This window comes from Gopherus evgoodei, chromosome 6 (assembly GCF_007399415.2).
Source record: "Gopherus evgoodei ecotype Sinaloan lineage chromosome 6, rGopEvg1_v1.p, whole genome shotgun sequence".
In the NCBI taxonomy this organism is placed as follows: domain Eukaryota; kingdom Metazoa; phylum Chordata; order Testudines; family Testudinidae; genus Gopherus; species Gopherus evgoodei.
Window position 1 is genome coordinate 24,110,315 of NC_044327.1, and position 27,811 is coordinate 24,138,125.

At 41.5% G+C, this 27,811-nt stretch overlaps 1 protein-coding gene across 1 annotated transcript in view; it reads left to right on the plus strand.

Moving 5' to 3' along the window:
- UHRF2 (ubiquitin like with PHD and ring finger domains 2) overlaps window positions 1-27,811 on the plus strand; it is a 177,758-nt gene that overhangs the window by 95,708 nt on the left and 54,239 nt on the right. Inside the window, 1 exon segment of the mRNA XM_030567703.1 lies at window positions 21,390-21,499. Within this exon segment, the coding sequence (XP_030423563.1) occupies window positions 21,390-21,499 (110 nt within the window).

Sequence of the window (27,811 nt, forward strand, 5' to 3'; positions counted from 1 at the left end):
CTCCGGTCTCCAACGACAACTATTAGCAGGCAAACCCAGTCATCAGCGCTCCTCCGTGGTCAATGGAAGGGGACTTCTCCAACACAGAGGGCCAGTTTAGCCACTCGCCCAGGTCCCACCAGCGCAATTGGAGCCCTGACGTCACATTGACTGCGACGGTTCAGCAGTGGTATAAAAGCCAGTGGCCAACACAGTGGCCTTATTGGGATTCCTGGGGAATGCCAGTCATGGCAATGCCCCCTTCCCAATAGCAGGCAGCATCAGCAGCACTAGCCACAGCAGGTGCATGAATGGCACCGGACTCGATGCATGCAGATCACTTGGAGGCCAGGATAGAGGAAGTGGTACCAAATCTCCCCTCTCTGGTGGTGGACCAAGCCTTGGAACCACCTCCGGTAACCCAGTCATCCTTGTTGTCCCTGGACAAGGCGGTTGTGGGTCCTTCAAGAACCAGACCGCCAGATGACTTCAGGGAGCATAGGCTGTGCTCTGAAGAGTGGCAGAAAATCTGAGTTTGGAAGTGGAGGAAATGACAGAGTATATGGACTTGTTTTAACATTCTCTTGGCTTCCACCCCTGCCCGTGTTGCTCTGCCGTCCACGAAGGACTCTTAAAGATCACCAAGGCCCTATGGCACACTCTCTCGTCCTTCCCTCCCACTTCTAACAGGGCAGAAGAAAAAATACTTGTCCTAGCCAAAGGGTTAGAGTATCTGTATACCTACCCTCCCTGGGCTCATTGGTTGTCTCTGCAGCCAACAAAAAAGAAAAGCAACTCCATTCCTCCTGTACCCCCAAGAATAAAGAGGCCAAAAGACTGCATATCTTTGGGAGAAAGATTTATTCGACTGCCAGCCTGCAATTCCAGGTGGCAAACCACTAGGCCCTCTTGGGCAGGTACAGTTTCAGCTATGCAGGTTCCTAGAGTCCTTCCCACAGGAGTTAGCTGAGGAGTTGACCACCTTGGTAGAGAAGGGCACAGCGGCAGTTGGGTGTTCTCTGCAAATGGCCTGGGATGCGGTGGAGTATGTGGCTTGGGTCGTCGCATCTGCTGTGGTAATGAGTAAGACTACATTTTAGTCATGGTTATTTTTAGTAAAAGTCATGGACAGGTCACAAGCAGTAAACAAAAATTCACGGCCCGTGACCTGTCTGTGACTTTTACTAAAAATATCCCTTACTAAAACTAGGGGGCAGTGGGCGGTGCTCAGGGTGCTGTGGGTGCTGGAGAAGGGGTGCTGTGGCCCAGGTGGAGGGGGCACTGCCCAGAGGGAGGTGCAGGTACTGGGTGCTGGAACTGGGGCAGTCTCCTTACTTGGCTCCTGGGAAACGGTAGCCCTAGCTCCACGTGATGCCTCTGCTCTGCCCCGAGCCCTGGCTCTCCAGCTCCCGTTGTCTGGAAACCGCAGCCAGTGGGAGCACCAGGTGCAGTGCCAGATTGTGGAACTAGGGGAGTTGAGGGAGAGGAGCCCCCCCCCCCAGGTAAGCAGCGGCCTTGACGGCCCTCCCCCAACACACACACACACACTCGCACTCCCAAACTGCTGCTGCTGAGGAGCAGGGCTCTCGCAGGACATGCAGACTACAAGCCAAGACCTTCCTTTTGACAGGGTGGGTCTTCTCTCAGAGCAGATGGATGCCAGACTGCATGGAGTGAAGGATAACAAGGCCACCCTTCGCAGTCTGCTAGGAAGCTCTTCCAGCTGCCCCCACCACCAAGGCCTTGGTAGCCCAGCCAGAGTTCTGCAAGAAGAAGGGACAATAGCTTCAGTTGGAACTGCCCTTCTTCATCCTGCTCATCTGCGCAACCTCGGCCTGCCAAAGACCTTGAGGGCTAGAAGCGTGCATTTTGAGGGTGCACTCGAGCAATGCCCCAGTCAGTTCTCCGGATCCTTCCTGCCCTTTCCTGGACCATGTCCACCCTTTCCATTTGGCTTGGTTAAGGGTAACCTCAGACCGCTGGGTCTTGGATATAGTGTTCTGGGGCTATACCCTACAATGCATGGCTGCTCCTCCCTCCCATTCCCCATCTTCCCTGCCCTCTTCAGGGACCCTTCTTATGAGCAGCTCCTCGCTCAGGAGGTCGAAAGACTCCTGTGCCTGGGGCCAGTGGAGGAGGTTCCTTGGGTCATGCAAGGAAGAGGCATCTACTCCCATTATTTCATAATCCTGAAGGCCAAAGCGGTCCTAAGACCCATCTTGGCCCTGCGTTGCCTCAACAAGTCTCTCAAGAAGTTGGAGTTCTTCATGGTTTCCCTGGCCTCCATTATCCCTTCCCTGGATCTGGGAGATCGGTACACTGCTCTCGACTTGAAGGACGCTTATTTCCATGTCTCCATATTCCCAGGGTACAGATGTTTCCTGTTTCATAATGGGAGGACACAATTTCCAGTTCGTGGCACTCCCTTTTGGCCTATCATCGTTCCCAAGGGTGTTCACAAAGTGCCTGGCACCATTGGCTGCTTACCTCAGGCGGCAGGGGTCCACCTATTCCCATACCTTGACAACTGGCTCATCAAGGGCAGGTGTCTGGAGCAGGTGCAAAGAAGCTTCAATCTCTGTATTCCACCTGCATCAACCCAAGCCTGGTAATAAACACAGAAAAGTTCACGTTAACACCACTCCAACACATAGTTTATCGAAGTGGTTCTCAATTCCACATGGGCCAAGACCTTCCTTCTGGAAGTGTGGTTTCAGGTCATTGCAGACTTGAGCCACCCACTTATCACAGCCCACACGTGTTTGTGACTGATGGGCCACATGGCCATGTGCATGTACGTGGTAAGCCATGCCTGGCTTCATCTGAGGCTTCTGCAAACGTGACTAGCCTTGGTTGACATTCCCAGCAGGCACCCCCTAGACCGAGTGTTCCTGGTGCCGAGCCATGTCCTACTGTCTTTGGACTGGTGGCGGGATCCTGAATTGGTGCTGCGAGGAGTTCCCTTCGTGACCCCATCTCCATCGCTCACCCTGGTCTTGGATGCATCAGATTTGAGCTGGGGAACCCACCTGGGCAAGCTCAACACCCAGGGCCGCGGGCTACAACACAACCTAGCCCTTTGTATCAGTCAGGGAGCTCAAAGTGGTTTGCCTGGCTTGCCAGGCTTTCTTGCACTACCTGAAAGGCAAGCTGGTGTAGATCCTGATGGACAATACTTCTGGGACTTCTGTGTGTGGCACGCCATTTGCCTGGTAGCTGTCCATCTGTCCAGAACCACGAACATCCTTGCAGATCACTTCACTAGGACCTTCTCATCTTGCCACGAATGGTTGCTCCATCTGGAAGTGATCAGCCTAATCTTCCACAGATGGGGGACTCTCCAGGTAGACCTGCTCGCGTCTCAGCAAAACAGATAGCGCCACGTGTTCTGCTCTCTGCAGGGCAGGGACAAGGGCTGCCTGTCAGACACCTTCCTTATTCCCTGGTCGGGAGCGCTGTTGTACGCCTTCCTGCCAGTGCTGTTAATCCACAAGGTCCCACTAAAGGTGAAACAAGACAAAGCAACTGTCATCCTCGTAGCCCCAGCATGGCTTTGTCGATATTGGTTCGATACGCTGCTGAGTCTGTTGGCAGCCACTCCCTTGCAACCGCCTCTTCAGCTGGATCTGCTGCCCTAGAACCACGTCAATCTGCTGCACCCGAACCTGGCAGCACTGCAGTTGATGGCCTGGCTGCTGCATGGCTAAGTGGGAATCATAGAATATTAGGGTTGGAAGGGACCTCAGGAGGTCATCTAGTCCAATCCCCTGCTCAGAGCAGGACCAACATCCTCTGGATGAACAACGGTGTTGTGCTGATGTTCAGCAGGTCCTGCTGGGCAGCAGAAAACCCTCCACCAGAGCTACCTATGTGGCAACATGGAAGCAGTTCACGTGTTGGGCCTCGGATCATCACATCCATGCGGAAGAGGCCCTACTGCAAGACATCCTGGAGTATTTGCTGCACATTAAGCTCTAGGGCTTGTCACTGTCTTAGGTCAAGGTGCATCTGGTGGCCATTTTGGTGTTCCACCCTCTGTTTCAAGGCTGGTCAGTCTTTGCCCACCCCATGACAGCGCAGTTCATGAAAGGCCTGGAGTGCCTTTACCTGCATGTCTGGGATCTGGTTCCTCCTTGGGACCTGAATCTTGTGCTGTCAAGGGTCATGGGTCCCCCCTTTGAGCCCCTGGCTTCCTGCTCCCTCCTGCTTCTCTCCTTCATCTCTTTCTGTTACTTCAGCTCACAGCATGTCGGGGATCAGGGCGCTCACATTAGAACCATCTTATCTTTATCTTCGATAAAGTCCAACTGAGTCTGCACCCAGCCTTTCCACCCAAGATCATCGCCCAGTTCCATACTGGTCAAGACATAATACTTGCTGGTCCTTTGTCCAAAGCCTCACGCAACAGATGAGGAATGCAGGTTGGTCTCCAAAATGGGGTGCGCAAGATCCATTGGGAGGCATGGCAGGAGGAGCACTGCCAGGGAGGGGAGGTAGCCAGAGGAGGGAGGGAGGGAGCGAGAGGGAAAGCTGGCCCCTCAGCAGGCAGGGTCACCAGGAACGCAGGCGCTTTAGAGGCTGCAAGGCCGTGGGCTAAGGGGGCCCTGGGTCCCTGGCCTGCAGCTCTAAAGCCCCTTTCGGAATGCGGCCCTGAGTCCTCCGGCCCGTGGAGGAGCAGGTGCAGCCGTGCAGCCAGCGGCGGGAAAGAAATGGAGCATATTCAATCACATTGCTCTCACTAAAAATATTAATATTTTTTGTGAGAGCAAAAATTTTTTGTACCGTTAATAAATTTAATTTTTTTTTCATATTTCTCATCCTTTTTTAATTTCTATTTTTTGTGTTTTTATAATGTACATAATATTAGTATAGTAGTACATGTATATAATTTATACATAAATATACATGTATTGGGGTTGCGTGATCAAAATTTTTTTACTGATGGGGTGCGCAATTAAAAAAGTTTGGAGACCACTGCCCTAGACGTCAGACGGGCCTGGCCTTCTAAATAGATAGAACAAAGCCATTCCGTAAGTCTACATAGTTGTTTGTTGTGGTTGCAGACAGGATGAAGAGTGGCCTGGTGTCTACCCAGAGGATAGCATCGTGGATAACAGCTTACATCCACTACTGTTATGAGCTGGTGAAGGTGTCCCTGCCTGCGATTGTGATGGCTCACTTGTTGTTGTTTGTTAATTGAGCAAGGTGGCACTTACGATTATATTTACTTTGTCAAGGAGAATTTCTGAATTGGAGAGTGCTATCAATTGACAATGAATTCCATGCCTACTGCAAGGATAGGGTAGTCTTATGAATTTACCCAGACTTATTCTCACTATTTCAAAGGTGCAGGGAATGCTGCTGCTTTTTGGCCCCTATAAGAATTCCATAAAAAGAATGTAAATAAGCTTGGTAGTTAAATTTCTCATTTTGAAAAGACAGTAGGGTTCAGTAGGTTATCTCATCGGTTTTATTGGTTTTAACCCTACAAACACTAGCTCAGTGGTTTGAACATTGGCCTGCTAAACCCAGGGTTGTGAGTTCAGTCCTTGAGGGGACAATCTGGGGATTTAGTTAGGGATTGGTCCTGCTTTGAGCAGGGGGTTGGACTAGATGACCTTCTGAGGTCCCTTCCAACCCTGATATCCTAGTCCTTTTGAAGTCAATGGGTCACTCAAGTGCTTAGAGTTAAGCATGTACGTAATTGTACAGAGCAATGATGGGTTTATTTTCACCTTTAAAAATACACAGTATTTGATGGGTTAGATATTACTAAATTTTATAACTTTTTTTTTTTCTTAAGGAAAACAGTAGAAAAAAAAATCCTAGTTGCTGTTAATTTAAAAGCACAGGGGGAAAAGTACAGGAGACTCATACCACTGCTGTCTGAGAGTGTGAGAATTGCTTGCACAGACTAGCGTGACCAGGAACAGTTGCTGGTGATCCTGGTACCGGCCCCAGTGGGCAGGCTGGGGGCAGTACAGCTGCCCAGTCTCGGTGCCAGAGGAGCTGCCCAGTGTCGGTGCTGGCTCCTGCGAGCAGCAGCTTTTGCCACTGAGGTTCTTGATAGAGGCCTTTAGCTCCACAGATATTCACTTTATATCCACGGATATACATTTTGTATCTGCTCAGGCTCTATATATAAATTGTAGTTTGAACTGTAGGTAGGTATCCTATTTCCTTTATATATTTTCAAGAACACCAGAAACCAGAGATCAAAGAAGTGTTGACAGATAAGTGATTTGACATGAGTTCTTTAGTTTGTGACTGACTGCATTGCTGATTATCAGATTAATTTACGTGTTACAATGTTGAGATGAGCAATACAAGACTCTTCAGAACCCTTAGAAGAAAATAACTGTCAGTTTCACTATAGATTAAGTGCTCACTCCAAAGATTTCTTTAAGAAACTGCCTATTAAAAAAAATCTAACATGGCTATACAGTAACTACAGCGACTTTTTAGATTGAAATTCTGTCAATCCTCATGCAGTAAAATCACTGAATAACTAACATGTCAGTTAAAATGTTGTCAAGTTATTAACACTAAATCATGCTGATGGTTTTTATCTAAATAATTCAGACAGGCAAAAGTCCACATGTTAAAGGGAACTGTGGGGGAGGGGGGGAGTCTGGCTGTAAAGCTTGTGGAAATGTTTTCGAGGTCCTTCCCAATGTCCTATTTAGCTGCTTTTCAGTATCATGTAAGCATATATACTAGGGTTTACAAACTGAGAATTTTGAGTTTACTGCATAACTCATTGCATTCACGTTTTTGTGGCACAAGGAGATCTTAACTGAATTCTAAAGATGCTTAAATGCTTACATTTGAGTGAATAAAATACAGTGTAATCTCTTCATATACAATTTGATTCTAGAATACTTTTAAAATTCTGGGCCATAGTCTAACCTCGCAGACACTTACCAAAGGGGCCCTTTCGGGGAAAAAAGTTTGGAAACCATTGTACTAGGCAAATTTTAGTTTTAACTGTAGCTGGAATAGAAACTAGATAGTGATTACATCTTACCGTAAACTTTGTTAAACCTCATGTTACTAATGCATTATATTTTTTTATGTTTGTGTGATTGATCTTATTTTCCTTTTAGGTTTTTCCCAACCTTATCACATATGTGATTGTCTGTAGTTTCAATTTCAGCAATGCTTCTTACTCAAGATTAGAATACACCCAAAAATGACTTGCAATGAATGTCGTAAAGATAAGGGTGATACTTTTCTTTTATTTCTGGAACTGTATTCCTAGATAACTGTAAAGTTGTTTAGCTGTAATAGCATGGTTTGAACAGTCTACCAACTATTTTTGTGGAAGAACTCATTCTCTGGCCAACTTGCACAGTACAAAGGAAAGGCTAGTTAATAATAATAATAATAATGAGTATTATAGTATTACCTGGGAGCCCTAGGCATGGGCCAGCATCCCACTGTGTTAGTCACTGTGCTACATACACAGAATAAAAAGACTGCCCCTGCCCCTAAGACTTTACAATCTAAGTATTAGACACGAAACAACTGGTGGATACAGACACAGAGATGTAGGTGCACAAGGAAACTGTGAAACAGTATTGGTCAGTAAGCATGATGGATAATGATCTCAGAGCACTAGGCACCCAACTGGTGTCAGGCGAGGGGGGACATGGTCAAAGTAAGGAGCCAGGAGAAAGATCTTTGCAGCAGCATCATTAATGGGGCAAGCTTAATTTGTCAGTCAGGGAAAAGGATGTTGCAGTAATCAGGATGCAACATAATGAGAGCCTGAATTAGAGTTTTAGATGAATGGAGGGAGGAAATGCTATATCTTAGAATTGTTATGCAGAAAGAATGAACAAGATTTAGATATAGCTTGGCATGATGACCACAGAGAGGTCTGAATGGAAGAAAAGGCCTAGGTTACAGGTCTGGGTAGTGCTGTTGTCCACAGGAATTGAGACGGAAGGTAGAAAAGGAAGCTTTGGAATTGAAGATTGAGCTCTGTTTTAGCCATGCTGGTCTTTAGCTGATGGCTAGAGATCCATGAGATGTCACAGCAACAGGCTGTTCGTTATAATTATATACTATACAGGGAGATAATTGTTCACTCATGCTGTTAGCAATATGATGTCTGGTTTCCAAAAATTCTTAAAATATTCCTCGTCCATTCCATTTCTAAATTGACTTTGGATTTGGAAGAATTGTAGGATGAAACTTTTAAAAGGGGTATCAACTCAGCATTCAATTTTGAAGTTGTAAATGATACTTCTGAGTATTTAATTAGTTGATGTGTGCACTATCAAGGTAATAAGATATCTAAATATTATAACTTGGGCCATGTATAGTTTTGCCCCAGAATGGTGGCTGTGAACCAACCCCCCCCACAAACCAGTAACTCCCCCCCCCCTCACCACCTCTGGCTGAAAATGTCCTTCAAGGCAATAATACAGACAATAGAACAGAATGGTGGATTTTTGCTTATACATTTCATTCCTGAATGATTACTCACTTTGTTTTGGTCCATTCATGCCAATGCTTTCTCCTGGGTTGTGGCATTTAATATAACAGAAACACTTATGTTTTCAGGCCATATTTTGATTGACTATAGAGTATTTTCACTTTTCATTTCAAGACAGATGAAATAATAATTAGCAAAATTAGGCTTCAAATTTTAAGAGTTATAAGCACCTCCTGAAAGCCCCTCTGCACTTTGCAGGAATCAGGAACATTTTATTTCATCCAGACTATTTTTACCTGAATGTGTTTAAAAAAAAATAATAATAATAAAAAAAAATACCCTGTTGGCTCTTGCTAATATAATTTTTTTTTAACTTTATGATAGTACGAAATAGATTTTGTATAAATTAATAAATCATTTGTGTCACAGATTTGCTGCTAATACGTAACCAACAATGACTGATCTCTTTTCTTGTATGAATTTCATTCACCCTTCTGGCCTTGGGTGTTTCTTTGCTGACCTTGAGGAAGCTCTCTGACAGTAACTATAGCAACTGCCAAATTAATTAGTTTGTTGTAGTGAACATAGGTCTAAATATGGTTCCATTGCTATAAGGCTTATAGATTGAAATTGGATAGTAAACTATGATCGGGAGATTTTTTTCCCTCCTTTTCACTGTGATCCAGTTTGCTTATATCCTTCACAAGTATTTATTTGTTTAGAATAGTAGAATTTGTATTGTGTTGATTCAGCAGTTTTACTTTCAAGTTATCATGCCTGTAGAAGTTAGATAGTTTTTAGCTTTTTTTTTTTTTATTGGAACATGAAGTGGTAAAGAAAAAATTGAGACGTGGTAATTGTAGCTAAATCTCTTGAACTGCGATGAAAACCAGCAGAGTTTTTGTATTGCATAAATTGCAGCAGCTAATATTTCTCTATGTAGCATGAACCTGACCTTACACATACCAAAGATAATGGCCACAGGTGGAGTTTCTAGTCAACTTGCCTTTGGCCAGTCTCCTTGCAGCCTGAAGGTATAAATGGAGAGTGCAGAGAGTACTAGCAGATTTCTCTGGGTGTGGCTGACCTGCTAGAGAAGGTAAACAGCCATTAGCATTTCTTTTGTGTGGCCTGGGTTGTTGTCTAGGAACTCAGTTCAATTTTATAATTCTGTTCATTTTTTACTTTCCATAAAATAAATGGCATGTGCTGTATATACAGTATAGTAATGAAGAAAGGAAGAAAAATAGAAAGTGATACGGACATCATCTTGATTTTAGGCAATATGTAGAACTGAAGAATGAGAGTTGTTTAATGTTTGCCTTTTTTGGTTTAAGAATATTTTGTGACAGAATTATATGAATATGCATTTTTATTTGTACATTAATCACACATTCCTAAGCAAGTTGACCATATAGCCCAATAACTATTTAATCTATCACTTTTATAGAAGTGATATCCTCTCAGGGATAACTAGCTGAGCAGAGTTCTTATATTTTGGTAGGACTAAAGCATTTAAAAAGTCTGCGTTTACCAGTGTACCAATGACAGCCACTGATTGTATTTGTTTGCAACTAATGCTACTCATAATTTTGTATTTAAAATGTCCTATTTCTAGTAATTTAAACAGACTATTCTTTCAAGGTAAATTTGTTTTAAAAATTATGCCAACACTATCTTCATTATGACTGTATTCAGTAATTTCTGTTACGATTTATTTTTATTATTGCTTGTATTTATGAATTATCCAAAAGGGAACAACCCTATCAATTTAGAGTACAGCTTCGTTTTCTGTGCTGACGTTGTTGTTCTTTGAGATGTGATGCAGGTGTATATTCCATGACACGCTCTCTGCATTGTAGTCTGTACTACTGTCTTTCAGTGCTAAGGAACTGAGGAGGCTGGGATGGCACTGCCCTTGTATGGCCAGGGGATCGGCTGTTGCTGCAGGGCATGAGCACCGCTCTGCAGGTACTGCTAAGTAAAGCTCTTCAGCTGCAGTGTGCAGGGAATGCACACCCATGTAGAATACAGGTCTGCATCACATTTCAAAAAAGAACAGTTACAGATGGTTAACAGTCCCGTTTTCCCCCCCCCCCCCCACACACACACACCCCACAGTTTATATAAACTTCCTGCCACTGCTATCCTTTTGGCCACTCACCTAAACAAAGCTGAGTAGAATATTTATTAGGAGTAAACTCCACTGGCGCCTGCTTTCACCATTGAAGTGACTTTCCTGTTTTTGTAACTGCAGCTCTTATTACATTGCTGTCATGAAAGTACCACAAGGAGATTTACATGTTCCCTAAAGATACGGATGGCACAAATCACTACTATATGTGGTAATACAAGGTTCTATTCATTAGTGAGCACAAGCTTACATGTTATGGCATTTTCCCTCATCTCGTCTTGTTTAAAAACTCTGCACAAGACAACTGTCTGTGGTGAGCTGCTTTTTCCTTAATATTCTTTAAATTTCTGGAGACTATAGAACATAACGAAGGTGATGTATCAATTGTTTGCAGTGGTTATATTCCTTCACCAGAGAAGAACACACACATTCTTTTAATTGGATGCTGTTTTATTAGTAATGTTGATACTGCTCTTCGAATTATCTATCACTCACACTTGCCAACGTATAAAAATTGCCCAGAATCACCCTCATAAGCAAGAAGTGTGAGAGACTATTAAACCTACCAACTAGTACATTTAACTGCTTGTTCAAGAGCTGTGCCAGGAGTAGTCTCTGGAGCACTTATTTTGGAAGCAGTCTTGCCCCATTTTGCTGGGCCTGGTCAGACGTGACTGACAGATGGGTGCCGGAGATAAGAATTGGAAGGTGACTTTTCTTACCCCTTCCCCATCACTCTTCCCTCTCCCTCTTTCACAGGACCTTTTACAAACAGAAGTCACTTTGCTGTGCTATCTAGGAGCTATAGAAGAGATTTCTCAGGAATACAGGCTGGACAAGACCAAGATAGTCCTAGAGGAGGAAGACCTCTCCCTGGTGTCTCAATTAAGATTCCAGATGAACTACAAAAAAATGGTCTGCCAGATAATCCTGGCCAGTAGAACTTACTGGTGCCTATTTGACTCAGTCAGCATGAGCATATCTGCGAGAGGATAGAGTCACGTTCCTTCAGTCACTCATACATGACATAAGAATGAAACTTCCACAATGGCTTGCATGTGTCTGGGATTAATAGGACACATGTTTGCATCTATGTATGTGTGACATTGCCTGCCAGACTGTCTGTGGTGATTATAATGTCAGCTAATGACAGTGTATTCCTCCGTCCAAACATCATATGAACAGATTATTGTATCTCCTGTCCCAACTTGGTGGCTGCAACGCTTTAATGTGAGGAAGGGTCTTTTTCAAGCCCCTTCCTAGTAATGACACCTGTTTATTGATGCTTCTGGAAAAGGTTGGGTTGACCACCTGGATAACCTCCAAATACAAGGTTTATGAGTCCGTGGATGATCTGAGGTTACACATTAACATACTAGAGCAGAAGGCCATCAGATTAGCCTGCATAACATTCCTGCCTGTTTTGTGGAACTCTGTAGTGCAGGTTCACCTCTACAATCTGCCAGCAATGCACTATATCAAATAATGGGGGATACCATCAAGTTCTGGAAATATCACTGTTGACACAGGGTGATACCAGCAGCTCTTCATCCTCCAGGGATCAGGAAGGACCTTGCTGACTTCTTGAGCAGAAAAACAGTAAATAACCGTGAGTGCTTGCTGTGGAAATCCATGTCAGATCTAGTATTCCAACAATGGGGGACCCCATCCATAAACTTATTTACCATGGTAGAGAACGCCAAATGCAAGGCTGTCGCTCCAGGGGAGCAGTTACTAGTTGTCTTCCTGAAAACACAGTCTTCCCCAAGAGAAATACTTCACTCTCTGGCCATTTTCAGAGCTATAATTTATAACCTTGACAGGATCTCTTTCTCTCTCTTTTTGGCTAGGTCAAATGTTATCAAAAATCCAATCAACTTCTTCCCAGAGGAGGATGGGCTCTACCTAAACCAAAATGGAATCAGATTGCTGGCATATAAAATTAAAAAGAGTGTAGAGGTGTTTTTAAGCTAAGGGCTGGGGCAAAGCTGACAGATGGGAAGGAGTGCATGGGTCAGACACACATCCCATAGGGGATGATCTATTAATAGGATTCTCTAAAATTCTCTGAAGAGGAGAGGCTAGAAGTTGAGAAAGTACAGGAAGAAACTGAAGAGATACAGTCAAATAAAAGAGTCCTATTCAGTCACCTCACATGAAGGTAGACAATTAGAAAGTGACAAATTTTATGTGTATACAAATGCTAGAAGTCCAAATATTAAGATGGGTGAACTTGAGTGCCTGGTATTAAATGAGGATATTTATATAATCAGCATCACAGAAACTTGGTGGAATGATGACAATCAGTGGGACATTGTAATAACCTAGGTACAAAATGTATATGAATGACAGCAGGTCGTGCTGTGGGAGACGGGCACTATAGGTGAAAGAGAGCATAGAGTCAAATATAGCAATGTCTTAAATGAATCACATGATATCCTAGAATCTCTATAGAAATTCTGTGCTTTAATAAAGAGTATAGCAATTATATATAAAATAAGGATGGTGGTTGTGAAATGTTCAGGGAGATTAGAGAGGATTTAAAAATAGAAGACTCAACAGTACAAGACTAATAATTAATAATAATGGGGGATTTCAACTATCCCCATATTGAGTAGGTACATGGCACCTCAGGGCGGGATGTAGAAATCAAGTTTCTAGACACCACTAGTGACTGCTTCTTGGAGCAGCTAGTCCTGGAACCCACAATGAGCAGGGCAGTTCTTGATTTAATCTTAAATGGTGCACAGGATCTGGTCCACAAGGTGAATATAGCTGATCTGCTTGGCCATAGCAACCATAATAATTTTTAAATTTAACATCCTTATGAGAGAAGGGGGAGAATCCCAAAGAAGCCCACCACAGTAGCATTTAACATCAGAAAGAGGAAATACCCAAAAATAAGGAAGCTAGTTAAGCGGAAATGAAAACTGTCACCATAGTGAAGTACCTGCAAGCTGCATGGAAACTTTTTAAAAACACCATAATGGCTTTTGTAAAGGGAAATTATGCCTCACTAGTCTATTAGAATTCTTTGAGGGGGTCAAACAACCATATGGACAAAATTGATCCAATTTATATAGTGTACTTGGACCATTAGAAAGCCTTTGAGAAGGTCCCTCACGGAAGGCTCTTAAGCAAAGTAAGCGGTTATGGAATAAGAGGGATGATTTTCTCATGGATTAGTAACTAGTTGAAAGATAGAGTAGGAATAAATGGTCAGTTTTCAGAATGGAGAGAGGTAAATAGAGGTGTCCTCCAGGCAGCAGTAGTGGGACTAGTGCTGTTCAACATATCAGTTAATGATCTGGAAAAGGGATAAACAGTGAAGTGGCAAAATTTGAAGATTATACAAAATTACTCAATAGTTAAATCCAAAGCAGACTGTGCAGAGTTGCAAAGGAATCTCTCAGAACTGGGTGACTGGGCAACAAAATGGCAGATGAAATGCAGTGTTGATAAATGCAGAGTAATGCATGTTGGCAAACGTAATCCCAACTATACAAACAAAATTTAGGGCTGTTGCCACTCAAGAAAGAGATCTTGGAGTCATTCTCAGAAAACATCAGGTCAGTGTGTAACAGTAGTCAAAAAGGCTAACAGTGTTAGGGCTGGTCTACACTAGGGGAGGGGATCGATCTAAGATACGCAACTTCAGCTACGTGAATAATGTAGCTGAAGTTGAAGTATCTTAGATTGAATTACCTACCGTCCTCACGGCGCGGGATCAACGTCCGCGGCTCCCCATGTCGACTCCGCTACCGCCGTTTGCGTTGGTGGAGTTCCGGAGTCGACAGGAGCGCGTTCAGGGATCGATATATCGCGCCTAGATGAGACGCGATATATTGATCCCCGAGAAATCGATTGCTACTCGCCGATACGACGGGTAGTGAAGACATAGCCTTAGAAACCATTAGGAAAGGGATAGATTAGGTCATGGATTCTGTTACTTCCAGGGACCTCTGTGACATTTTCCACTTAGCTCTCAGCCAGCGGAGGCCCCGAAGCGCCTAGCTGCCGGGGTTGCAGTGGAGACCTCTGAAGCTCTCAGCTGCAGCAGCAGGTGCTGGACACCCCCACGTTATTCCCCCAGTGGGGCTTGGGCTCTCATCTCTCTTTCCCCACTTGCACTTTATTCGTCTCCCTGTCAGCCCCTCCCCCCCAATTATTTTTACTAAAAGTCACAAGCGGGTCACGGGTTTCCGTGAATTTTTGTTTATTGCCCACAATTTGTCCACGACTTTTACTAAAAATAGCTGACAAAATCTTAATCATAATAATGAGACAGAAAATATCATAATGCCATTATATCAATCCATGGTATGCCCACATTGTGAATAGTGCATGTAGTTCTAGTGCTGCCATCTAAAAAACGATAGATTAAAAATATAAAAGGTACAGAGAAGGGCAACAAAATTGATTTAACGGTATGGAATATCTTTCATATAAGGAGAGATTGAAAATAGTGGGAATATTCATCTTAGAAAAGAGACAACTAAGGATAGAGGTGTGTAAAATCCTGAACCGTGTGGAGAAAGAAAATAAGGAATTATCTACCCCTTCACATAACGCAAGAACCATGAGTCACCCAATGAAATTAATAGGCAGCAGGTTTAAAACAAATATAAGGAAGAATTTTTTCACACAACACACTGCCAACCTGTAGAACTTGTTGCCAGGGAATGTTGTGAAGATCAAAACTATAACTGGACTCAAAAACAATTAGGTAAATTCATGGAGGATTGGTCCATCAATGGCTATTAGCCAACCCCATGCTCTTGGTGTCCCTACACCTTTGATTGCCAGATGCTGGGACTGGATGACGGGACAGGTCATTTGATTGCCCTGTTTTGTTAATTCCCTTTGAAGGATCTGACATTGGCCACTGTCAGAAGATAGAACACTGGGCTAGATGGACCATTGGTTTGACCCAGTATGGCTATTCTTATGTTCTAATAGAAGGATAATGTTTACTGGATTATTTGGACCTCTTCTCATAAGAACGACAATACTGGGTCAGACCAAATGTCCATCAAGCCCAGTATCCTGTCCTCTGACAGTGGCCAATGGCAGGTGCCCCAAAGGGAATGAACAGAACAGGTAATCATCAAGTGATCCATGCCCTGTCACCCAATCTCAGCTTCTGGCAAACAGAGGCTAGGGACACCATTCCTGCCCATTCTGGCTAATAGCCATTGATGGACCTATCTTCCATGAAGCTGTCTAGCTCCTTTTCGAACCCCGTTATAGTATTGGCCTTTACAACACCCTCTGGCAAGGAGTTCCAGAGGTTGACAGTGTGTTGTATGAAAAAAATACTTTCTTGTGTTTATTTTAAACCTTCTATCTATTAATTTCATTTGGTGGCCCCTTGTTCTTGTATTACGAGAAGTAGTAAATAACACTTCCTTATTTGCTTTCTCTATACCACTCATGATTTTACAGACCTCTATCTTATCCCTCCTTAGTCCCCTCTTTTCCAAGCTAAAAAGTCCCAGTCTTATTAATCTCTCTTCATACGGAAGCCGTTCTGTACCCCTCATCATTTTTTGCCCTTTTCTGAACCTTTTCCAATTCCAGTACATCTTTTTTGAGATGTAGCGACCACATCTGCATGCAGTATTCAAGGTGTGGGCATGCCATGGATTTATATAGAGGCAATATGATATTTTCTGTCTTTCTTGATGATTCCCAACATTCTGTTTGCTTTTTTGACTGCCGCTGCACGTTGAGTGGATGATTTCAGAGAACTATCCACAGTGACTCCAAGATCTTTCTTGAGTGGTAACAGTTAATTTAGACCCCATCATTGTATATGTATATCTAGGATTATGTTTTCTAATGTGCATTACTTTGTATTTATCAGCATTAAATTCATCTGCCATTTTGTTGCCGAGTCACCCAGTTTTGTGAGATCCTTTTGTAGCTCTTAGTTAAGTCCCAGACAGACTGCAATCTTGAGTAGTTTTGTATCGCCTGCAAATTTTGCTTCCTCACTGTTTACCCCTTTTTCCAGATTGTTTATAAATATTTTAAATAGGACTGGGCCCAGTACAGACCCCTGGAGGACACCACTATTTACCTCTCTCCATTCTGAAAACTGACCATTTATTCCTGCCATTTGTTTCCTGTCTTTTAACCAGTTACCAATCCATGCAAGAACCTTCCCTCTCTTCTCCTTTCCCCCATCACCTAGGAACCTAGCTGTCCTATTAATTACAGTTTTCATACAGATACATTCACTGTTTTAGACTTTATTCCACCACAATGAGGTTAGGTTCCAGGGGACCTGCCTCTAATCTGAGAAATCTGGACTTTGTTTTTGTTCCTCCAAATAGTGGAGATAGGTCAAACGCTTCTTTGAAACCTCTGGAACTTGGGTCAAGTCACTTTCACCTTTGGACAAGACATTCTGCCTCAGGTCGTGCAATTAGAGCACCAGTTCAGTACTATGAACTCATCCATTGTAGTCGTAGAATCATAGAAGATTAGGGTTGGAAGGGACCTCAGAAGGTCATCTGGTCCAACCCCCTGCTCAAAGCAGGACCAATCCCCAGACAAATTTTTACCCCAGTTCCCTAAATGGCCTCAAGGATTGAACTCACAAGCCTGGGTTTAGCAGGCCAATGCTCACACCATTGAGCTATCTCTCCCCCACTAGCTTTACATTCTACCTGAAGGATCACCTCTTTCCCTGTGCTGTATTACCACAGCTATAGCCAGCTGGGGCACCTGAGCTGGATCCCGCTCATTATAAAAAAGGTTCTCTGTCAGGGCTGTGGAACTTGCTCTCTTGGTCTGAAATAGCCTGAATTTAGTGACCTTAATTGGCACGCTGCAAAAGTGTGTGTGTGTGTGTGTGTGTGTGTGTGTGTGTGTGTGTGTGTGTGTGTGTAGAGGGCTGAGGGCATGCTTCCTGTAAGAGTGATGGCGGGGAAAAAGAGTTGCTATATGTGTCTGTCTGAGTTCCTGCTGAAATGATTATATAGATGCTGCTAGGATTTTGTTGTATTTACAGTAACTCCTCACTTAAAAGTCATCCTGGTTAACGTTGTTTCGTTGCTGATCAATTAGGGAACATGCTTGTTTAAAATTGTGCAGTGCTTCCTTATAACGTTGTTTGGCAGCCGCCTGCTTTGTCCACTGCTTGCAGAAAGAGCAGCCTGTTGGAGCTAACTGGTGGGGGCTTGGAACCAGGGTTGACCGGCAGCTCCCTTAAGTTCCTTGTGCAGCAGCCGGCCAGCAGGCTATCAATTGTCAGGCAGTTCAGTTGTCCCTCCCCTCACTGCCATGTGCTGCTCCTGCCCTCTGCCTTGGAGCTGTTCCCAGGAGCCTCCTGCTTTCTGTGCGGGGGGTGTGTGTGTGCGCTAATGTCAGGATGTCCCCCTGCTCCTGCACCCCTCTTACCCCATCTCCGTAGAGCAGGTGGGGACACAACGGGGCTCAGGATGGAGGGAGCTTGCTGGCAGCAGCTGGTGTCTCAACTTGCTGATCTACTTAAAAAGGCAATGTACTTAGAGTGGTGTCAGCGTACTTCAAGGGGCAATGCTCAGCTCTCTCTCTCTCACCCAGTGTGTATCTCTCAGTCTCTGTCTACCATGTTGTCTCCCCTCCCTCCATTTGTGCTCCCTTGTAGAGTATGAGGATACATTAACAATTTGCTAATCCTTGAGGGTTCAGCCGAGTGTTAGTTCATCATTTAGCAGTAAGGCATTCCCTGGGAAATGTCCGACCCTCTGACTTCACCACCTCAGTACAGTACAGTATTAAATTGTTTGTTTAAAACTTATACTGTGTGTGTGTGTGTATGTGGTCTTTTGTCTGAAAAAAATTTCCCTGGGAATCTTCCACCCCCCTTTACATTAATTCTTATGGGGAAATTGGATTTGCTTAACATTGTTTTGCTTATAGTCACGTTTTCCAGGAATATATCTACAACCGTAAGCAAGGAGTTACTGTATTATATCTCTAATGACTTACTAGGGCACCTAGATCCTTGGAAAAGCTTCTCTTATTTTAAATCTAAATACATAAAAATGTTCTTTAAAAAAATGGGTGACAGCAATGAGAGAAATCTTTCTCCCTCTGAAGGAATCAGCTTCCAGGTCATTATTTCTTTTCCAACTGAAGCTACCCACTGAGCTGCTGCTCTCTGATTGTTGCACTGCATTATGGTGATGGTAAATTGAAAAATCTGCTTGTTAAAAGGTGCACCATCTGCACGGAGACCTTCTGAGGAGCCACAAAATTGGAGCTCTGCTACAGTTACTCTCAGAGTGCAGACCTTTCCTATGGCACTTTCAGCCTGTTTCAGCAGAACCATACAAAACTCCTCTTTTAATCCTAGACTGGAAGCCTCTCCTTGTTTCCTCATAGCAATTATTTTCAGATGGGAGAGTTATTGAACTGGGAGGTGGTTGTTTTTTTTCAATTAAAAAAAACATTTTCAGTTTTTCCTTGAAAAGATGGTACTTAATCCATTTCCTGATCTTATACAAAACCAAAAAAGAACAGAATTCAAATTAAATCCATCTGTTTCATTCCTCTTTTTTTGCCCTACCCTCAAGTATCAGTAAGAAAAGAATATCACACTTTTGGTGTGAAATGGGCTTTACAATCTGGCTATGCCAATGGTGAAAGTCCACTACTGTTGTTTGTTTTTCATAGAAGATTTCAAACAGTGCTTCAGGGCCTCAATACTCACACTCTATTTGGCTCAGATTGAATGTATACCAGACATGCAAAAGAGCAACTGAGATGCCTGCTGGAAGTATCAAAGTTACTCTGCAAAAGGTTCTTCAGAGTTTTGGACAGAGAACCATAAAACTTTATACTTTGACACTTGCAGTGTGGCTGCTTGAAATTTGCAATTCCTTTCCTAAACACTATAATAATGATTTTTTTCCCCTTCGGTTTGAGCTTATGGTATTTTTGGCTTCATTGAAGCTAAATCATGCAAGCAAATATAATTAAAATTACTAAAATTATATAAATACATACATTGTCCATTGCTATGAATCCCTCTAGAAAAATGTCAACTTGTATTTGTTTCTTTTGCTCCATAGGAAGTAGAAACAATAAGAAATGATTCCTATAGGTAATGTCTAGCCAGTATAATGTAGTTTTCCTTTCATGGAAAGGACCTTCCCATGTCATAGAATATCATAGAATATCAGGGTTGGAAGGGACCTCAGGAGGTCATCTAGTCCAACCCCCTGCTCAAAGCAGGGCCATCCCCAACTAAATCATCCCAGCCAGGGCTTTGTCAAGCCTGACCTATCTGGATAGACTCTCTCTACACACATCACAATGTTCTTATTAAATGCGTTATTCTTTTAATGCTAATAATCCTGTCTAAAGTGTTGTTAAAATTTTCAACCAAGTTGTTTATTTAGTTTCAGTTTTGGATGCCCTCTTCTGGGATCAGAATATGGTGCTGCAGCAGCAGGAGTTTAAACTCTGATGGGGGTAGGGAAAACAGATTTTCTCCACACTGATGGAATGAACAGGTCTAATATATAAAGTCATGTCCAGATCAGTGGATGCCGTCAATAATGAGAAATAAAAATTACAATTAGGAAACTAACTTGCCTTCTTGGGTATAACAGTTTGATTCTGAAACCACTTAATCGGTATAGCCTACTGAAGTCAATGGGGCTATGCTCAGTAGTACGTATTTGCAGGATTTGCCTCTAAATTGGTAATACTGTGAAAAAATCCTAATTGAGTTTTATATTGTAAAATTGAAAGTGGCAAGAGATCCACAAACAGCCGCTGAATAGACACCTTGGCACAGTGAGGGACTAAAGTTTTCTGTCAGTCACCCTTGGCAGTTAATTTTCCTCCCACTCTCCCAACTTATTTTAAGTGGAGTAGGGGGTATGAGATTAAAATCTTTCTTTACTCCTCCATTAATGCCCTCCATCGCCTCATTTAACATGAGTGTTTTGTTCTTTGAAGTACTAGCTGTGCACCATTGGGAGTTTGTGCACTGTAAGACTGTCAAAAAAGTCCCACTGAGGTCAAAGGTGTAAGAATATCTAAAGTACATATTGTATGTGTTCTTGCTGGATTTGGGGCCTTAGTTTTCTGAAACATTTAGAAATCTAAGGAAGTCAGCGTTAAAGTGAAACTTAGAAGAAACTTGATTATTTAGACACTGAAAACATTTGAAAGGATTTTTGTACAAAGAGAATTTAAACTATTTACCATATTATTTTTCTTCCTGTTTAAGTTCAGTAGTGCATATTATTATTAACCCAGTTATAAGTCACTATTCATTGTCACTGCTAACAGTGTAATTTTATTATATCATTGCCAATAAGGATTCTTTAGGTTTGCTATAATGTATAATGCCTCTTGTGTTTTGGATTTTGTGTGGTCTGCTGTTGCTAACTTTTGGCAACAAAACAGTATTTTAATGTTTGAGGAACAACGTAAAAAAAAAAAAAGCAATACTTTCAACTGATGAACCATCAGTTGCTGTCTTTGATGTTTGCACTAGCTAATCTGCAATATGATGATACTCCTTAGCTTGTTATTTAATTTACCTTGTGCTGAGGTAAATTATAAACTGTTTTTTCTTTGTTAAAAGTTGTATCGTTATGTTGAATTATTATTGTCAGTTTAGACCAAATTATTCAGTGCTGAATGTAATGGTTGTGACAGCTTAAAATGAGCAATAAGTAAATACAATCACTGTCCAAAATTCTATAGATTTTTAAAGTCAGAACTGGCACTGATTATTAGCTATAGCTCTTCCTCAAAGTTTATCAATTATAGCAACAGGAATCAAAGAAACAAAATTAAATATACTTTTTTTTCCCCCCCCAGAGGCCCAGAAGATGTAATAAATGATTGCAAAATCCTTTTTATGGAAGAAATGTACAAGATTGAAAAGCCAGGAGCTTATCCACTGACATTTGGGGATGGAGATTTCAAAAGTATGCTTCTTTCATTATATGTTTAATAATGGTATTTAAACATGTGAGTACGTAATTTTAAAAATCATAATTGATAAGAATGATACAACAATGCAGATTCAATAATTTTAATGAATGTGTGTTTTATATGTTGTCATAATAATATAGTCTTTATTAGACAGCCCTTTGACACTGTTGCCACTTTTTTGATGAGCCATGTGTTACATTGAAATACTTAGAAATGGATTTTTGATGGTATTATTTAATATGTGATATAGTACATCAGTCCAAAATGTTACAAGCAGGGAAATGGAGAAGAACAGCTGATAGCCCTTAGATGATTCTTTGTGGACCAGTATCCAAATCACAAAAACTACCATCACAATGGGCACCTTTGTTTATATTCTCAGCAGAGGCCAAGGATTGAATGGTCCTATTGCTGCATGAGCTACAGTTCAGCCCTGACGTCCTTTAAGGGTGAAAAAACGTTAGCAGGTAGTATGAAGAAACTTACACTGGCACTGCTGTTTTATTCTGTGAATAAACAGAGTACTTCAGTCTCCAGGGCCATCACTTGGCCACCTTTGATCTTCCTGGCACTAATTCTCTTTACCAGAAAAGACACTGGCTTCTTAAAGCTTGAAACAAAGTTTCACCCAAAATCAAAATTTTGACCTATATGAAAAAAGTATTAGTAAAATGGTGTTTCTAATGGAAATGTGAATGAGAGGCAGAAGGACATCATCATTAGTAGATGCTGCTGAATTATGTTTGTCATAGTTGTGACAAAAAGCAGCCACATTTTGGGGTCCTTTGCACAGCTGTTCTTTAATGCAAGAGACTTAATGTGCCCACTGTTTTTGTCCCTTTCACAGTACGCTACAGTGTAGATATCACTGTTTTAAAAAAGCAAATTTCCTTTTCTACTCTTAACTTTTCTAAATGAAAGGATTTAAAATAATTTATGTTTTTTACTTCTTATGCTATGGGTTTTTTCATTTTTTCTCAAGATTGGCAAATGAAAATACAGTCACTTTCACTTTTGTTCATAATTAATTTCTAGTCAATTTCATTTTGTTATTTTTATGCAACAGAAAATATATTAAAAAAAATCTTCATTGTGAACTGACAATTTGAGGAACAATTATTTGTTTGCACCCAAAACTGCACATGTAGAATTAAGTCACATCTGCTTTGCATTTATTCACCAAATTCTTTGTTTTGAGAGTATAGTTGCAGGTTTTGTAGAACAGTTTTGAAGCCATGGGAAATGTGACACGCATTTAACACATTGACATTATACTTACTGCTATGCAGTGAAATGAATTAAAAATAGTGTATCTGCTAAATTAATTCTTAAATTATCACAGTCTTTAGCATATATAATCACCAACTGTACTAATTATCCTTTTGCACAATGCAAATTGTTAATCTGAGTGCCAACTTTATATTCTTCTCCCACAGCCACTTACGTGCTTTTTTTCATGCAGCTCCCCATGCGTTCATTCTTCTCAAGTCCATCTCAGAACAAAGTTCTTCAAGTTCTTTTATAAAGCTATAGCTCTAAACATATGAAAATGATTAATAACTTAAAAATGTTAACCACCAAGACTCCAATGCTAGCTTCCCATGTGGCCCATATAACACTCTTGTTCTCCCACTTATGCAGTCACTTTCCCAAGTGCAAACAACCACTCTTGTTCCTCTGTTCTTATACTGTAAGCTTTTCTGGAACGGGAATCTCTCTCTTTGTTCTGTGAATCACCATGCACATCTGTTGAGCTATATAAATAAGTAATAGTAACACATACTTCCTCCATACTTAATCCTCTAGCTTCCACCTACACTTGAACATTGCCAGTTAAATGTATATAACTAACTGCTGTTTGATGCTTTGCACCCATATTTATGCTCAGAAGAGCCATGACCTTAGGTAGCCTAATAGGCAGCAGATTTAGGCTGCCCCAAAATCCAGAAAGGGTCTGTCCCACGTGTTCCATGAAATGAATCAAATTTGATATTCCAAAGACAGTGTCAAGGAATGTACTCCTTACATGTTACTACGTATACATCCAGACCAGCCACAGTCCCTGTCCTTTCCAAAAGTGATAATGTAAAGAGCAGAAATATTCTTCACAAGCTGCACAGTTAACTCCACATTTGATGGAAAACCAAAGAATGCCAGAAGTTTTCCATTCAATAGATGCTTATTGAATTTGTCCTGACACCTTTATTAAATATCAGAATAAAAACTGTGTGCTGACAAAAGTCTTGTGCATGGAAGTCCTATAATAGAAATCTGAAACTTGTCTATCAAAAACAAGGAATAAAACTATTAATAGGAGGATTCACGCTGTCTGTAACATTTCCACAAAATCCTAAAAAAAGAGGTTGTCAGACAGCCCTCCTGCAGCCAGAGTGGCTGATCAGGGAGAGTCACCCCTTTGAAACTCGATGAAATTATGGACTGGCTAAAACAAATTTCAAGAGAATGGACATCTTGAGAAAAATATCACAAGATATAACCGAGATCAAACATATTACTAGTATACATCAGGCTAATTTGCAAAGCTTGGAATCAAAACTATGGGGAAGCTGAGAATAGACTCTCCTTGCTAAAAGAGACAGTGACTACCATGAATATAATCTCAAAGCAACAGGAAATGGTTATTAAAGCCGTGTAGGAGAAGGTTAATGATCTCAAAGGAAGATCAAGGAGAAACAATCTGAGAATGGTGGGTCTTCCAGAGGAGATGGAAAAAGGGAGGCCTCTGGAATTTTTATCCACCATGCTACTAGAACTTTTGTGTCTTCCCCTGATCAGAATGTAGATATTGAGAGAGCCCACACCTCTCTTGCACCAAAACCCCTCCAAATGCAAACCCCCAGGCCTTAACTGTAAGATGTTTAAAATAATATATTAAGAAACTCATTCTTTAAAAAGCCCTAACATGAAAAGGAAAAGCTGATAATTTTTCAATATTACACCAAAGATGTGGTGGGAAAGATGGCTAAATTCAATAGATGAAGAACCTTAGACAAAAGATTGGGTTTAGACTACTTTATTTCCTTCCCTGATAGTTTGAAAGTTAAAAAGGAGGGTAAGATGCTTAGTTTTTTGATAGCAGAGGAAGTTGAAAAGTGTCTGATCTCAGGACAGCAGAAGACCCCCACAGAAGATACAGATGGGATACATTAAAACAAATATACTGTATTCAGTCACTATGGTGTTGGAATTTAGCTCTTAAGTTTGGCAACACTATAACAATGTTGGCACATTAGCTTTACTTGCATTTACCCTATACCACTGCCCACCACTTACGTACACTCATAACTGTAGTGTACCGGAACCACATCCATCTTTGGGATCCTGACACCAAGCAAATCACTTAACTGGACTTGAGACTTTTACACTCTTGAATGGGCAAAGTTCAATAGAGAAGTGTGACTTTGTTTTCTGTCTGAGACACTATCCATCCTGGTATCTTCTCTAGCACCTCCACTCCAGCCCTCTTTTTCATCTTCTTCCCCATCCCCTCCATCAATTATTTTACTTTGTTTCATTCCCATTTAGTTTCCCAGATTTTGAGTTTATGGTAAACCTGGAAGTACTCAATCTATTTGCCCTAAATGTACACTTATACCATATCTAAACAATGTAATGAAGATTTCAGTTTAATGATATATCCTTTCATTTCCCCAGCTTTAAAGGAATCCTATTCAAGAATAATTACTATTGCTGGTTATGATTCACCAAATTATTGAGCATGTTATGGAGGGTCAATTTTTTAAAAATAATATTCATTCAGGTTCTCTTCTTTAGTGTTGTTGTTTGTTGTTGTTTTTTTTTTTTATGAAATGAGTTGAAATAAATGTTATGTTGATTGACATTACTGATATAACCATTGGACAGTGGCGTTCACACTATAATCCAGCATGGACAAGGCTCTAGAGGGCAAAGTTTAGGAAGAACTGTTCTGGTAATGAACCTGTACCTGTAAATAATCTAGTTATATTAGAATCAGATTATTTAAACAGCTTGTATAACTTTCCCATATATCCATCAGAACCTTGTTCTTAAATTTAGACACTAGGTGCCTCCCTCCCCTTATTTATTTATTTATTTATTTATTTATCTATCTATTTTTGGTGAATGGTGGAGAGAAATCATGCCTTCATTGATATGAAATCATTTTCCTCATACAGTTACAGGGAATCCAGTTATACCCCAAATGGATATTTTGGGGGTGGGGGTAATAAGTGATTAGACTACCCCCTTGTAACTACCTCCTGGATTCAAGTCCTACTTCAATTTGGATATTTGTCATATATTTTGTAAGGGATCTATGGTCATTTCTGATCACTTCATTCCCTCTCTGTTTTTCTAGCTTTTCCCCACATTATGCCTATCTTTTTCCTTTCCTGGTTTGCCTTATCTTCCACCCGTATCCCTCCCCTTCATGTCCCCCGGGTGGTCAGAGGGACCCAGATATACTTTACCTAGATGTGGAACTAACTGTGACCCAACTACTGATACTGTGCAGCTGCCTGATAAAGAGATGTTTGACTTACGTCCTCCTGTCATAAACAGATAGCTAAGGGTTAATGTCTCTTACACCTGGAAAGAGGTAACCTGAAGCACCTGACCAGAGGACCAATCAGGAAACCAGACTTTTTCAGGTCTGGGTGGAGGGAAGTTTGTGTCTAAGTTCTGTGTCTTGTGCCTGTCTCTCTCTCGGCTATGGGAGGATTTCTGTCTCTTGCTTTCTAATCTTCTGTTTCCCAGTTGTAAGTACAAAAGATCAGATAGTGATTTATATGTTTTTTTGGTATTTTACAGGTGTGTAGTTGCTGGAGTGTTTTGAATTGTATTCTTTTTGAATAAGGCTGTTTATTCATATTTCTTTTAAGCAATTGATCCTGTATTTGTCACCTTAATACAGAGAGACCATTTTTATGTATTTTTTTTTTTTTATATAAAGCTTTCTTTTTAAGACCTGTTGAAGTTTTTTTTAGTGGGGAACTCCAGGGAATTGAGTCTGTGCTCACCAGGGAATTGGTGGGAGGAAGAAGTCAGGGGGAAATCTCTCTGTGTTAGATTTACTAGCCTGACTTTGCATACCCTCATGTGCACCAGAGACAGACCACTGGGATTGGCTAGATCCCTCCAAAGTGTATTTCTCTTAACCCTTCCATAGAGATCTTCTCCAACACTTTAGTTTTAAATGACTTACTAGCTTCATTAAGCTTCCACCACTTGGTTTTCTCTACTGCTTTGGACTGTTTTCTTCTCGTGAATGATATGTACCCATAGTCAAGAACCAGCATTCTGTGCTGAGTTAAAATGCTTTCTCTGGGAATGACCTCACAATTTCTGGTGTTCTTCAATTCAGTTTATCAGGAAGCAGTTCATCTGTGCCCCTGTGCTACCACTCTGAAAGGTAATCATTGTTCTTCCTTAGTGAAAAAAAGTATTCACTTTCAAATCTCATATCTGAGGATACTGTTCCCTTTCCTTGTTCCTGTGTCCATATTCACAACTGCCATTGTATCTTTTGAAGCTTTACCTTCTCTCCCATGTGACCATTAAGATTGTCACTAGTGATGACTCATTCTTTATCACTTTCTGTCTAATAATGTCTGTTTTCCCACTTGTGATGCATATGAACATCTAACTTTTAGGGGGCCATTTTCAAAAGCTTGCTTAACCAAAATTAACCTATTTCTTATCCTAGCCACATCCACTACATTTTCCCACATTATTTTGTCTAAAACTGTACCAACTCTTTCTCATATTAGATATCCCACAGTATAGCAGCTTATAGCCTTCCCCAATATCTTTGCTCCTTTCCATTTGGTTTCTTGAATTCAGGCAATCTATATTTTCCTTTTCATTCATGTTTGAATCAACCTTTCACTTTTCCTAATTAATGTCTGTGTTCCAAGATGCCGGTCTTATTTTCTGGACGCCCATCTTTGAACATACCTGTCCAGAATGTTGTAGTAGCCCTTGCAGTAGCAAGCAGATGAGGTCAGTATTCTTGGCTTCCGGGGAGCACTCTAGTTCACATGAGGCATATAAAGGACATATTTAATGGGATTTCTTTGGCAAAGGTTTACAGGTGGCTGCTAGCCTTGACGTTACCCTCTTCCTTTTTTAACCGGGCTTGGGACTGGCTGTGGTGGAGTTACTCAGTTCCATAGTTGCGGTGGACAAAAACAGTCTGGATCAAATATTACATTAGCAGTAATACAGGTTGATCTGAATGTTTAAATTCTAGTAGACAAAAATGATTAAACAAATTCTTCCATTTGGCTAAACTTTTAATTAAG